Raw genomic sequence first — 15,046 nt, 5'->3', positions numbered from 1 at the left:
AACCAAAGTCCACATGACTGTTAGAGTTGCAAATACATTTTTTAAAAAACATTACATAATGTAATGCTTTTTAATGTTATGTTTTGTGCTGTAAGACACTGTGCTGTAACAGACTGCAAAAAGGCAGTACATATTGCTTTCATTTTATTGAACAAATGTAACATTTTACAAAAACAGTAGTCTATTTTTTGTGTCTAAGTAACTCGTGGTTCTGATGGAATGGAGTTAAGTCTCAAAAACATCAAGTGAGCAGGAAATACAATCTAGTTAGTTATAACATACATTTAGTACTATTTACATGCTATATAGTAAATAAAAAATTGTGTCAACTATAGCAAATCAAACTCAGATTTTGGATAGTGTTAGCTAAGCTCCCATTAAATAACCCAATTCTAAGAATCAGAAAAGTGTCGCTGGCTTTTTATTGTAAATCATTTTTACGAAACTGGACTGTGAATATTTTAGGCACCAAGAGATTGAAGTATATTTTTCATCTGTTCTTTTTCTTTGGTGGGGCAGAGGGAAATCAGTCACTCTGGATTGGGGGGGCATTACTAAGGAGCATTTTAATACTTGGGAACTAAAAGATTGTCCATTTCTGCACTGTCACCATTACAAACTTTAATGATCTTTGCTAGTGACACTCAGTGCTGATAGTCTATTATTGTCACTTCTTAAGAAAGTGTTTCTGCTTTAGTGCTAAAAACGTAGCGTGCCATTTAAACTCTCTTCATACAACTGTCAAGAGACAGGATTATGGTCACCCTAAAAAAAGTGAGTTTAATAAGAAACATATGTATGTGCAGTACAAATCACACCCAAGTAACCAATTATTTTTATGGCAGACAGCAAACGGGCATTTGTATTCAATTCTCACCCTGAAATGTTGTTATCATCATGTAGGAAAATAACATTTATCATGCTCTTTGGAAAGTAAGGAACAAAACAATAATAGTAAGAATCACATTTACCACAAGCTCCTCCATAACACTCTGCTAATGTAACTCATTCTAGACTTGCAACTTACCTGCTATTTCAGCCATGTCTCTCAAGGAGAGACTATCAATTATATCGAGTTGCAGGGCAATAAACAAGATGTGCACAACTGTCATTTTGGACCCAGAATCTGAAACCCAGGTCTGGCACTCACTTATTGCACTACCTAGATCCTGGGAATTTAAAACTTGTTTTAAAATGTTGGAAAGCCTCATGCTTATTTGACATTGCACTGCATTCAAAGTCTTTAGCTAGTGCTCACAAATCATTAATCATGAAGACACAAATATTTCACTTATATAGATGGGCCACCTTAATCATGGTTGGTGTAACCTAAAAATATCTGGAGACTGAATTTTCTGAAGGAAAAATTCAGTAGGAGCTGCAATTTATCATATGAGAATATCTGCCCTTTTCAGTGGGAAGAGTTAATTACCCTTAGTTAATAGGCATAAGTTTTTAAATATCAGAAATGAGGTACAAAAGAAGGATTTGAATTATAAGATAAGGCACCATTATTTACAACTTCCGTTATTGGCACTCATGCTGATGTCTCTTAGAAAAGCATGACTCTCGGGATTAAATGCAAGGCTGAAGAATAGTTCCAGCTGTTCCGTCCAAGCTTCATTTCTGACAGTCTGTGCAACCTCTGACATTGTACTGGTTTCTGCTGCTGCAATGACTGCTGAATAGTGGGCATGTGGTCCTAAAACAACCCATCTTTCTTCTTCAGTGTTCCATGGCATCATCTCAGGTATGAAGCAACACAGGTAACAAAAATAAGTGAAAAGAAAAACCCTACTATATCCACAGGTCAAGTGATTAAATGTGGTTGAATTGATACAGCAAAGTCAAAGTATTAACCTGACTATTCTGTGAATGGTTTAAAACCTTTGTTTACCCGCAAATATTAAGAAATTCATTTACATTAATGCTGATATTGTCACTTAACCAGAAAACAGCAATGCAATCTAGAAATCCTGTAACTGAAGCTTTGTGAAGGTTGGTCCAACATACTTGTTGAAATGTAGTCTCTTATTTAAAATGTGCAAGTTATTTTCAAGTAGGAAAAATGCACAAAATACAGATGAGTACAATTGTTTCAATTCTGTTATTATGCAGGTGCAGAAATTTGAGTTCACAGATATGGCACGGCAGTCAGTCGATACCATTTAACAGTCTCCTTGCTCAAGTTGAAATCCTTCAAGGACAGAGTAATTCCACCCAGAAAGAAATTCTCACGCAGCGATTCTGCGCTAAGCACACTTAGCTGAAGCACCCTCTGTTTTAGTGTCTCTATGCTGTATCCATTGTACACGAGCTGCACAAAAAACAAAAACAGCAGCAGCTGAAAACTAAGAGTTTGCTGATTCTCTAGAAGTCAACTGCTGGCAGGGGGCCAGGGGATTGATAGGTGGGACATTAATTTGGCTTCCACAGTTGGTAGTGCACCTCTGGCAAGACTGAGCCTCACTTTACCCTGAGTGTCTGCTGCAGTGGTGTTGTATAAACTTAGCTGCCTTCAATAGCTTGGGTGGAAGATGCCATCTATGATCAATACAAAAGCTTTTAAACCTGACTGTTGCCCCCAGAAGTTCTGAGCCTCTACAGCGAATGAAGTGACGTAGATTACAGCCCAGGCAATTTCTGGATTTCAGTTTAATCTGCCGAGCAATATTTAAAATTCAAGGTTTTTCCTTCCTTCCCCTCCCCCTGTTTCCAGAGACTTGACCCTGGCCTTGAGAAGCTGTGCGACTTCACTTAAAATGACTGCTTTAATGTGATCGTGCTATTAAGATTTTTTTGGATTGTATGTTTAAATGGAAAGGGGTGGGATTTAATTCAGAAAAACAGGTGTGTGCATATTTTTAAGATAAAAAGCTTTCAGAGGCTAGTCCCTTCTCTTATATACATTTACAGATATGTATTTGAGACTGGAATCCTAGGTTTTAAAATAAGATTGTAAATACACACTGATGACCACAAAAGAAGGTTAAGGGATCTTTACTGGGGGGACAGATTATTTTACCATTTCATTGAACGTTGGGTTCCTTGTTTTCCGTGAGATTTTGGTTTTGCGTTTAGATGTTTTGTGTGTATCTGGAAGCAAGTATGTTTTAACATAGGGATTCGGATCTGCACCATCTTCTGTGACCTGCAAATAAAGCATACCAGTGAGTGAGGGTTTTTTAAATTTTTTTTAAATACATATCAATTTGTTTTACCTTCTAAAGCAATACACAATAAAAATCATGCTTAGCTCAGATTAATCATGAACTCTTTGGAGAGTTAACTAAAAACAGATTAGTCTTGGGAAAAATACTTGCAAAGGAGTGTCCTAACATACTTAAACCAACTTTTCATAAGTGGTCACACAAACATTACATTCCTGATTTCTACTTTACTTACCAGGTCTTTAATGTGCATCACCATGATAAACAGAGTGCCGTTTCTATACGAGATGGACAACTTTACTTCTCCTCCCACTCTGCCTGAGGTAGGACTTGATGGACATTCATCTAAAAAGACGTACAGGTATATTTCTGTCTATAATATTTAGAATGTGCGTTTTAACAGGAGTAATACTGTGCTACCAAATTATTGAAAATGGACAATACAAACACCATTACATTATTTCTGGTTTTATTTTTGATAGTCTCAGTGTACCAGGAATACCACAACACCCAGCCTCCAACCCAAATGGTGACAAGGCATGGAATCAGCTTAAAGCATGGGTCGGCAACCCCTGGCACACATGCCAGAGTATGACACACAAGGCCATTTTGCTCAGCACGCCACAGCCAACCCAGACTTGGAGCCCTGGCTGCTCACAGCAGGTGGCCAGGAGGCTGCAGGCCCTGCTGCCAGCAGCCTGGGCTCTGTGGCAGGCATCCAAGAGCCTGCAAACAGCTGTGCCAGACTCTGCAGTGGTAGCAGCTTCATGCACGTCTTGACACACATGGCTGGGAAGGGGCTTGGGGCAGTGCAACCCCAGCCCCTCCCCAGCTATCCATCACAAGGTGTGCACTTAGCCACCACTGCCAGGCCTCCAGACCCTGGTGCAGCTGTTTGCAGTCTCTTGGCTGCTTGCCTGCCACAGCTGGCCCAGGCTCTGGGCAGCTGCAGCAGGCAGGCTACAAACAGCTGCACTGGGGTCTGGAGCCCCAGCACTGGCTGCATCCTAGCAGCAAGTATGCATGCAACTTACAGTTTCATAGTTTGTAGAGTCAGAAGGGACCTGAGCAGATCATCAAGTCCGACCCCCTGCCATGGCAGGACAGAGTACTGGGGTCAAACGACCCCAGCAAGGCGATTAAGACAAGACTAGACAAAGACCCCCAAGGTAGGAGCCAGCACCACTTCACTTGGAAGTTGGTTCCAGATCCTAGCCACCCTGACCGTGAAGTAGCGCCTCGTTATATCTAGTCTGAATCTACCCTCTGCCAGCTTGTGACCGTTATTCCTAGTCACTCCTGGTAGCACTTGGGGGAACAGGGACTCCCCCAGTGCCTGCTGGTCCCCTCTGACTAGTCTGTAACAGGCCACTAGATCCTCCCTCAGCCTTCTCTTGTGGAGGCTGAACATGTTCAGCTCCTGTAGCCTCTCCTCATAGGGCCTGCCCTGCTGCCCCCTGATCATGCAAGTTGCCCTCCTCTGGACCCTGTCCATGTTGTCCACATCCCTCTTGAAGTGCGGCGCCCAGAACTGGATGCAGTACTCCAGCTGTGGCCTGACCAGTGCCTCAGAGGGGGAGGATCACCTCCTTGGACCTGCTTGAGATGCATCTGTGGATGCATGACAAGGTGCGGTTGGCTTTCCTGACTGCATCCCCACACTGCCAGCCCATGTTCATCTTGGAGTCAACGATGACTCCCAGATCCTTTTCTGCCTCTGCGCTGATGAGAAGGGAGTTCCCCAGCCTGTAGGTATGCTGCTGGTTCTTCCCTGCCAGGTGCATCACCTTGCACTTGTCAGTGTTGAATCCCATCCTATTCTCATCCGCCTGCCCAGTAATCTGTCCAGGTCTGATTGCAGCCTGTTCCTCCCTTCTAGCATGCTCACATCCCCCCACATCTTAGTGTCATCAGCAAATTTGAACAGGGTGCTTTTTACCTCCTCATCCAAGTCATTGATGAAAATGTTGAACGGTGCGGGCCCAAGGACCGAGCCCTGCGGAACCCCACTGCCCACATCCCTCCAGGTGGACAATGAATTTGGGGCTCGGGCAGCACCACCTCAGCCCCTCCTCCACCATCTGCCTGGTGACACCCATGCAGCTGCTGCCAGCAGCAAGGATTAGGCCCCTTGTGGCTCCCCTGCCTCTGACATATCAAGTTGAGGCGTGGCTCTAGTTTCGGGTATTTGGCATTCCAGCCAAAAAGATTGCTGACCCCTGGCTTGGAGGCTGAGTGTGAAAGCTTTGATTAAATTTCTTTGATAAAAAGGTAAAGCACTGACTAAGCAAGAAATCAAAACACATTGCACATAAAGTTTATTTATATCTCACTGAATCCACGCAGTATAGGATTTATACTTAATGATATTTTCAGAAGTAAAAATAGGAGACTTGGTATGACAAGTGAATATTTTCTGAAGTGGAAGTTATCAAACTAGAATTGGTTGAAAATAATTTTACATTGGCCAATACTGAAGTCCTTTACATTATATATTGCAGTCACCCAATTTACCACCTTACAAAAAAAGCTATATATCTACCTGCATGCTTGGCTATTCCATCTATTCCTTCAGCTTTATCATCACGAAGTAAAGGGTGGAAAAAAGTGTAAACAAGATCACACTGAATTTGGGGAAAAAAAAGTTACACATTAGTTTAAAATGTATTAAAATATCAGAGTTGAATGTTGAATTTCTTGAAAAAAATCTTTCAATATTCACCTCGGCCACCTCTGCTGAACCATTCATCAAACTTTGTATATAACTGTTTAGCTCTACTTTTCTTTTGGCTGCTACTTCCTTTATATGAGTTCTTCCCAGAACCATCTTGTTAGGAAAGCTGCAAGAGAATGACAGAATAGATTTTGCTGCTGAACTCTGATGTAGTTTAACCACACATTACATCCCAAAATGTTGATATCTATTCTTGATAAGTGAAGTCATAAATTGATACAATGCACATTCATTTTATTAAGTTCAATCTACGTATTAATATTAAGAAAGCACAGTTGTAGCCAGCACACAGAGTGACATTAGAATACATGAAGGTTGCAAAGTCAAGCACTTCAAAGTTCAGAAACGTTGGTATTAAAGTTGCCTGTGCAACCCCTGGCATTTGAGCTATAGAGTAACCAGCAAAAGTAGTAGATGGCTGTGCTTCATGAATAGCAGTCCTAGAGGGGAACGAGATATGGCCAATGTGTTTTTTGCTGTTATTTGCTGCCAGTTGTGGCATGGTGAGACTTGGGGTCTTGGGTTCCATTCCACACTTCAGGGGTGTCCATTCCTCCTAATGGGCACAGGCCATCGACATGGAATACACCCAAGTTGGACCCTTCTTTTTCTCCCCAGCTTGTCCCAGTCCCATCTTCTCCCCCCTAGCTCCTTATATCAACTCTATTCTCCACACATCAGGCTCATCACCCTAGTTCAAAACATTCTCACCCCTCTGAAGACCCCAAACTCCTCACATTTCCTGCTCCAACCACAGCTTCTCTCCCTGGGTTTCCCATTTAATCAGTGTCCTTCTCCACTCTGGTCTCAGTGTCTGACCAACCAGTCCTAGTTCTCCCCTGGCTTCTGGCCATGACACCCCTTTACCACTTTTGTCACCCCATTAAATTCTCTTTCCTTCCTATTCTCACTCCAGTTCTACTACTCTCTTCATTTCCAGCTCTCCTCTCCACTGCGTTCTATCTTTCTAACTGCCTGGATTTAGCAGGAGCGGAATGACAACTCAAGAAAGGCATTTCTTTGTGCCCCGAGTTCAGGGGACCCAATTTAGAGCAGTTCACAACTGCAATTACTGGGAATGTCCTGTTCAGCTCCAGGCTGCAACATGCTTGGTATGGATGGAATCTTTAGGGAAGATTGCTGTGAAACTCCAGCAAGCTTCTACTAAGCACGCAAACAAACATTAAGGACTTGGAACATACCCTGGTAATTTCCAAAGAGGAAAGAGAATACCAAGTTTGTTGTGGAATTCCTGGAACTCATCAAATGTTCGGAAGACAAATGCTGGCTCAGCTTGCCCTTCTCTCAAAACTCTCACAACATAGATCTGCCAAGAGAGACATAATATTTACATATTTTAACATCTCTTCCTCCAGTAAATCCTTTCTGGTGCAGTATTTGCATTCCAGGACCAAATCAGTTTTATTAGTAAAAACTATTATTTCTGGTAACACATTTTTTGTCTATTATGCACAATGTATATCCATGTATTAATCACAAAGGCTGAGAAAAATGCTAGTTTGATTCAACTGTTAGTACTTGTCCTTTCTAAGTCAGGAGGTTATGAGTATACATCTTCCACTAGGACTTGGGTGTGGGAAGACATACAGGAAGCCAAATTTAGTGTGTCAGTGCAGATATAACTTGCCAGAGATAATTTCCTATAACTTCAGAATGAAGGATCATCTATAGTTTAAATTCTTTCAGTACATTTAGGAGCTTTGTGAATCAAATAGTTAAAATCATTTTTGGAGAGATTGTTTATCAAACAGTATTTTACTCTATTCCTATCCAAATCTGACTCTTGGGGTCTATAGCATACCCCCTGAATTGCCCCATACAGCCCAATTCAAAGTGATTTTGACCAGACCTATTTTTTACCCTACTTTTTTCTTTTTCTTTTTTTTTTTTTTAATAGTCTATCCTACCCAATGTAGGAATGTCACCTCCCCTCAGTTCTCTCTTTATATGAATCTTTTCTGAACAGTACTTAATTCCAGTCATGACAGCTATTCTTGTTAAGCTTGTTATGCTTATAACATCCATTTTTACATCTACATCAGTGAATCAAGACCCTCCATTACACTGCACCCGGTTTGTGCCATGGCTGCTCATGGCCCAGCAGCATGGTGGCGGCCCCAATGCATCATGACTAGATCAGGCTGTTCTGAGCAGCTCTGTACTGTACCTGGGCTGCCCATGTGCACCTCTGCTGGGCCAAGGGCAGCAGGGGCTGGGTCACTGACACCACTCTGCCCCCCTCCCAGGTCAGGCTAGTCATGATCCATTGTGGCAGCCTTGCACTGCTAGGCTGTGAGCAGCCACAGCACAAACCAGATGCAGTGCAGGGCAGCATAGGGCTGCGTCCAGGGCAGAGCCACAATCTGCCTTCTGCATGTCCCTACGATGGGTGCTAGTTCCACTGACAGTGGCCAGGCACAGCTGCTTCCTATGGAACCAGCATCAGTTGCAGGGACGTGCAGGGAGAGAATCGTGGCTCTGTCCCAGCCCCAGCCCCAACCCCAGTCACTGCCTTTAAATCCTGGCCCTCCCCACCCATCTCACTCCTAGACACTGCCCCCCCGACCTGTCTGCAGCCCCATCCCAACTGCCCAGCTGAGAGTAACCTGCCCACCCTGTCTTAGATTCTAATCCCTCCACTTAGAAAAAACCAAGTTCACCCTTCCTGGAGAAATCAAAGAGAGAGGTGGTTTATTCTGTACATTCATAGAGCGCTACAGTACAGAATACTGAAAATTTTATTAAAACCACAAATTTCCACTTATAAAGCACCACTTCTTCCCCCATCAACTTATTTCTGGTCTCTCCTTCAGAAGAATACATAAGGTATGTGAAAATTTACATTTATACTGTCTTTAAAAAAGGGGGAGGAAGAGCTACTGCTTGGAAGGACACAGCAGATGCTATGCTGTAACTGCCGCCGCATCAACATAAGCCTAGAGTAATAGAAGTGTGCTAAAATCACCCCAACAGTGATCCTGGTTGATGCAGAGTTCAACCCAGGGCAGTTCTACTCCAAATATACATTTGTCCATATCCATAGTTCTATAGTTCAAAGAAAACAATATATTTGGTTGATATAATTAGTGGAGCTTATGCTATAATGCTTTAGTTCCTTGACAAGAACAGAATTAAGTAGCTGAGAATTACTGAACCAGTTCATGCTGAAATACATCTGTGTTTAGGATATTTTTTCAGTTTGTTTTGGGCTTTTGGAATCCAATTTAGTAGTCCAGTAGAATCCAGTTCACTGGTCAAGATAAGAATTGTTTTCCATGGAAGAAGGACATTTGAACAAAGCAAACAATGGTGAAGAGATATGGCAGTAGAAGCAAATACAGACTGAATTTTCATATTCAACAATATCCACTTACATAATGTTTATCTGGGTTGTACCTCTTTTGGTATGTGAACACAGACACTGCCTTAATTCGGCCATCTTGTTTGAGAGAGTACGTTTTGGGAGAAAATGAGAGGATGGGCTCATCATTGGAAGGCAGGCCTGAGAAACGCAGTTGAGCCAAGTTGTGAATGAAGAAGTTGAACTTTGTGGCAACGCTTCCCAAGCTGGATTCAATCAGCCTGCAAAATAAGAAAATATCTTCAAATATAAGAGCACAGTTACATACTCTGAATGCACAGCAATTTTGTTTTGTCAGTACACTACATTCCAAGAATGAAAGAAATAAATGAAACCCTTACTGAAGGCCTCAACATTAAATTTAGACTGAAAATGGTCACTGATCCCCAGTGACCATCGTACCTTATTTACTGAGATAGTATACATATTAACCAAATTTGACTACTGTGCATTCCCAGAAAACTCAACCATTTCTCTGTAAGAGGGTTCCGACTTGATATAACTTTAGAAGTCTTGCAATAAGCATGGAATCAATTTAGGGCATCTCTATTTCATTAACTGCAAGCATTATGGACAGATAAGGCTGAATATAGTGATTGACCTTTTAACGCATGCATTAGAATTTTCTGTATTAGATTGCTCACTTAACACACCACAGGAGCATTTTAACACAACACAAGTGTCTTTGAAATTGAAGTTAGGTATTCAACTCAGTAATGGATAATATTATTTTATTTTATGATTAAAGGAAAAAACTGTAATATTAATGAACTTTTATAGCTAAGTATTTATAGAACACTTTATTTTTATTTTAGTATCATAGTGCAGAATTTGAACAATGAGATTGTGTATTCAAGTTCTGTTTCACTTGTACCTTGTGAAGAAAATTGTAGCTTCTGCATCTGTAGTTTGGGGTTGTAGAGCATCCTGCACATATTTTAAATCCTGAATTCCAGTTAGCTCTGGTAACCCGGAAGAGAGCATCTACAGAAAGAAACAGAAGGTTACTATATTTTCACAATGGAAAATTAATTAAAGATTTTCATGTTTAAATACCACCACCATTTTGCATTTGTTAAAAATAGTTAAAGTTTTGAAATTCTTTAGATGTTACTTTTGATTTAATTTCTAGGTGAAATCTGTAAGTACTTTCTATTCTTAATTTTCGTGGCCCAAACAAAGAGAAACCAAATCCAATCTCAGTTACAACTGTTCCTGGCCTTTCCAAGGAAGCACTGCTAAGTTGCTGATTTATAGCAGCATGTGGTAAGAAATGCTGGTGTATAAGAGCCTACAATTTAGGATTTTCAGTGCAGATTTGATCCGTCAAAAGTAACTGGGGATTTAAAATACATGCACTGGGAGTTAAAACACAAGAACAGTGAGCAATAAAACATTATTACCAATGAAAGCAAGTTAAGAAAGAGGTTTGCACGTTTCCTTATTAAATTGTATGCTTGGCAGCACAGATCCACAAACAACTGGAAACGAATAGTAGGTTTTTCACCACCATTGATGACATAGGCCATATCTGATGTTAGCACAAAAGGAGCTCGATCCCTGTTTAAAGAGAAGAAACATTAACATGTTACCGTATTTACTTGAACACAAAATGAGCCTTCCTCCCCCAGTCAGCACTGGAAAAAAACCCCTCAGTTGCATACAAGGAAGCTTCATTAAATACATTGTCTATCTTTAAATTGCTGGCAAACCAGCATGTGCTCAGCAATGAAAATCAACTATGAAGTTGATTAAATGCAGCCATCACTGAACATAACAGTCAAATACATAGCACATACTAGGCAAATATGATGTTTTGCACAAAAACGTGTGGTTGTATACACACACACACACACTTTTATATATTTTTTTTCCTATAAACCCAAAGGGTACCAATGTCTGTAGATTCATAATGTAGAAGTTAGAGGTAAGAAGTTTAACACAATTTTAATCAGTAACACACTGAAGCCCCTGGCAGATGTTAATTTAATCCCACAATGGGGTCTGAGAAATTTTATCCCTGTCCCAACAATCACATGTCCTACTACACCAAATGTTCAAAGTCTACCATGCATGGTAGTTGGGATCTGGAATAAATTCCTCAGATCTCACTGCATGTTTGTCAGGATGTGCAGCTGTCTATATGAATTCTAAGGTTCAGAAAGCTCCCAGATCCCCAACTGCCTGCACCACATACCCTGAAATGATACTTGTGAAGACAGCCACATTCATGCTAGTGACACAGGCTGCAGGGGATGAACAAAACTTCACGGACTTGTCAGCCAAACATCTGGCTACATGGGTGCAGCTCTACATGTCCCCACATGTGGGTACAGCTTATCAACTCATACATGGGGACATTTAAAGCCATGCCACACAGCCTGATGCTGGAATGCACACTACACATTTGAATTTAAGTGCAATACAAGCCAGCTGGAAAGATGTTCCACATTAAATGAAGCATTAATGTTACATGAAGTGTGGAACATCTTTTGGGTCGATTTGCCGCTTTATTGCGGGATGTATTGGCTGAATGTGCAGCATATCACCAGCACAAGGAACTAACCAAATGTGAATTCTGTTCTTTACTTACCTTTATATTGACAGTAGAGGTGTACCAATGTATCAGTTGCATAATGGATTGGCACCGATGAGGGAAATTTACATTATAGGCTGTCAGCATATTTTGCCTGTTATAGCTGATAAAGTTCTCCAATAAATAATTAATTATGCCATCTGGCTGGGGCCCCCATATGCCTGGGTTCCCTTGGAAAATGGTGCATTTCCCCTTGCAGGTGGGCAGCATTCTAGCCTGCAAGGAGTCCTGCGTGCATGTGGCCAGGAAAACAGCTGGGCAGCGTGCTTACCAGCTCCCTGCAGGTAAGTCTATGGAGGGGAAGGGGCAATCCTGGCAACTGAGGGAGGATAGACAGAAAAAACGAGTGTGTGGGCAAGTGTATTCACCAAGGAAAAGCTATATGCTTTGCTAATCCAAGCATAAGGATTTTTTATACCAACTCATTGCTGTGCTACACCTATAAGACTACTATAAAAGGAAACTAACCACAGTTATACTGTAACGTGGAGATAAGTCATTTCAAAAATGAAAAACACCCAGCTTGAGACAATGCCATCATCCTTCTGAGAAAAATCTAATGGACAATGATTGAGGGGAACAACTAAGTTAAAGTCATGAAGGTGCTTTACTTGAAAATGCAAAGCACAGTCTGGAGAGGCAGCCATTTTTTACTGAAAATAGGAAGGCAGGGAGTTATGGCCAGGAGTTTACTACAACAGGGAGCCAAAACATTTGAAATACTAGACGTCATTACCAGGGAACTCAGAAGGCTTTTGGAAATCATGTAGTTCCAGGAAGTCACTAGTTTCCACTCTGAGGATAGGTGCTGACCAACATGTAGATATTAAATCCTACATGAGAGGAATTGGAAGTTGGCTCACATTTTCAAAAAAAATGTTTAGTCGTAGAAAATACCTTTTAAAGCTACCGAACATCTGTGCGTGGCCCAAAAACCTTCCAAAGTCAATATGAAACATATGCCCTGTGCTTCGAAGCATTATGTTGTCATTGTGACGGTCACAGATACCTAATACATATGTGGCTACACAGCATCCAGCGCAAGAATAGATGAAGTTTTCAGAAGCCTGAAAAAAGCAAAAAGGTCATGAGCTGAGTATGCCCTGAAAAAAAATCTTAATTCAGGGTACCATCTATTCAGGGTTTATTTCTACCAGTGGGGCTAAAGGCAGCTGCCACAGCCCTCAAGCCTTTTTTGTACTTCAGTAGTTACTAACTTGAGAAATATTCCATACGTCTTTCACTTGAAAACAACAATCCATTCAAGAGTTGTTAAAAGTGAAAGCTGGTAACAAAGAAAAGGTTGTTTAGGGAAACAAAACAAAATATATTTGGCAAACTGTATAGCTTTGTTACAGAATGCTGTACCCAAGGAAAACAGTTATTCACACGTCAAGCGGCAGAAGCCAAATGGAATGGAACACATCTCCTAAACTAGGGGTTCCCAAAGTTTTATCCCTGAAGGCCTATTTCAAAGGGACAGTCTTATGGCAGGCTGCAAAGGGGCGCATGTACCGCATCTGGTCTGCAGGCCACACTGGGAGCCCCCATTCTAAACGCCAGTTAGAAGTGGAGATCATACTTCCCTATCTTAAATTTGGAATAAATGTTTCTCTTTTACATCAAGTAGACATTACAGCTTCTTACATCTTAACAACTTAATCCTGAGCATTCAAGTTGCCATTTTCAGACAGATGTCTTTGCAATTCTACAGTCAGTCTTGAATTACCAATTTTCTGAAACTTACACAGCACACAAGATAGGATTTTGCAAACCTTTAAACACAAATATAATCTGCACATATGAACCATATATTTAGGACTCTTGGACAAAATACATACCCATCCCCACACAGACACACATTCATTCTTTCAAGAGAGTCAGAATAGAAACTGAAATTCTCTTTTAAAACGCAAGATTTACCCTTTTAGAATCTTCAACATTACGAATACTATTGGAAGTTACCTTTTCATATTCTTCCTCTGTAGGATTATATTTTCGCAGCCATTCCGCAAGTGGTTTGTCTTTGAAAGATCCTGTTACTCCATATTCCACTTGAATTTTCCTAAGTGTATCTGAAGCAGGAACAAGCTCCACCATACCTTTATTTAAAAAAAGATTGTAGAAAATATTTACTTGCAATGACTTGGGTTTAAATCTTGTTCCATATAACATCTTCATTCTAATTTATTATGAAGCCTCTTTATCTGATTTTACCAAAAAGGGCCCAACTCCAACGCAGAATATTTGTAAAAACTGAACTCTAAATCTGCTACGCCTATACACAGAAAATTAAATGAATATCACCAGTAATGAAACACATCCAAATTCATTTGCTTTAATTAAGGTTGATCGTATTATTTCGTAAATTCTTTGGTCTCGAATGTTAACTGATTATGTACAGCAAATATTGGTTATAATTAATGTTCTTCATTTAGGGAACTTAAGCACTTGTAAGAAAATGCTGGACAAGGATGGGTAGCTCTAAGAATACAGTAGCCTGAAAAGTGACCAAAACAGGGTTACTTGTGGCTCTGCAGAGGAAAAACAATCTATTACACCACATGGGACAAAGCTCCTTCAGCCAGAGTACAACTTGGGAAATAATCCCCAGCTGGACAGTAGGGATTCATTTTGCAGAGGGTCAGAAAAAGCAGTAGGCATAAGCAGATAAAAATAGAAGTGGTTTTCTGTTTTGTATCCTTCCAATTCTTTAAATGATAATACTAGCAGTGAAAAGGAAAAGTAAGGCAGTGACATACAATGTAATCTAGTGCGCTATTTTAAACTAGCTGAAACCTGCACCACATTTGGGATGAAATACTTTTTCAATAAAAATTTATTTAAATACAGGATTTTTAGTTATCCTTTGACCAGATACTTTAACAGAATCAAAACTTATCACCCTCGAAAAAGCTACATAAGAGCCGTCTGTGCGTAAACGCAGGGTTAGAAATATATATACATATTTTGTTTACAGTCTGACTTTGTGACTTGCTTATAGTCATAGAATAAGAGGGTCCTTGTACATGCGACTAAAAAGGCCCTTTTACATGAGGAAATTGCCCCTTTTAGTGGTTTATTACACAATTAAATAATTAAAAAGGCAATTAATGTACATGTTCAGCGGCGTATTTCAATTTAAATGACTGGTTTACGTAGCA

The 15,046-nt window shown here is 40.6% G+C and overlaps 1 protein-coding gene across 5 annotated transcripts in view; it reads right to left on the bottom strand.

The window, feature by feature from the left end:
- Positions 1-131: 131 nt before the first annotated feature.
- Positions 132-15,046, bottom strand: part of PIK3C2A (phosphatidylinositol-4-phosphate 3-kinase catalytic subunit type 2 alpha) — a 100,491-nt gene continuing 85,576 nt past the window's right edge. For all 5 annotated transcript variants that reach the window (XM_090032584.1, XM_090032581.1, XM_090032586.1 and 2 more), the window contains 11 exons: positions 13,848-13,984; positions 12,780-12,949; positions 10,690-10,846; positions 10,161-10,270; positions 9,300-9,507; positions 7,107-7,231; positions 5,893-6,010; positions 5,713-5,794; positions 3,406-3,515; positions 3,026-3,151; positions 132-2,317 (listed from right to left, as the gene is read on the bottom strand). In XM_090032584.1, the coding sequence (XP_089888710.1) occupies positions 2,135-2,317; positions 3,026-3,151; positions 3,406-3,515; positions 5,713-5,794; positions 5,893-6,010; positions 7,107-7,231; positions 9,300-9,507; positions 10,161-10,270; positions 10,690-10,846; positions 12,780-12,949; positions 13,848-13,984 (1,526 nt within the window). In that variant the 3' untranslated portion in view covers positions 132-2,134. The remainder of the gene's footprint in view (positions 2,318-3,025; positions 3,152-3,405; positions 3,516-5,712; positions 5,795-5,892; positions 6,011-7,106; positions 7,232-9,299; positions 9,508-10,160; positions 10,271-10,689; positions 10,847-12,779; positions 12,950-13,847; positions 13,985-15,046) is intronic.

Source organism: Crocodylus siamensis, chromosome 2 (genome assembly GCF_052110815.1).
Source record: "Crocodylus siamensis isolate JL-2025a chromosome 2, ASM5211081v1, whole genome shotgun sequence".
In the NCBI taxonomy this organism is placed as follows: domain Eukaryota; kingdom Metazoa; phylum Chordata; order Crocodylia; family Crocodylidae; genus Crocodylus; species Crocodylus siamensis.
This window is presented reverse-complemented; position numbering and strand designations above follow the sequence as displayed.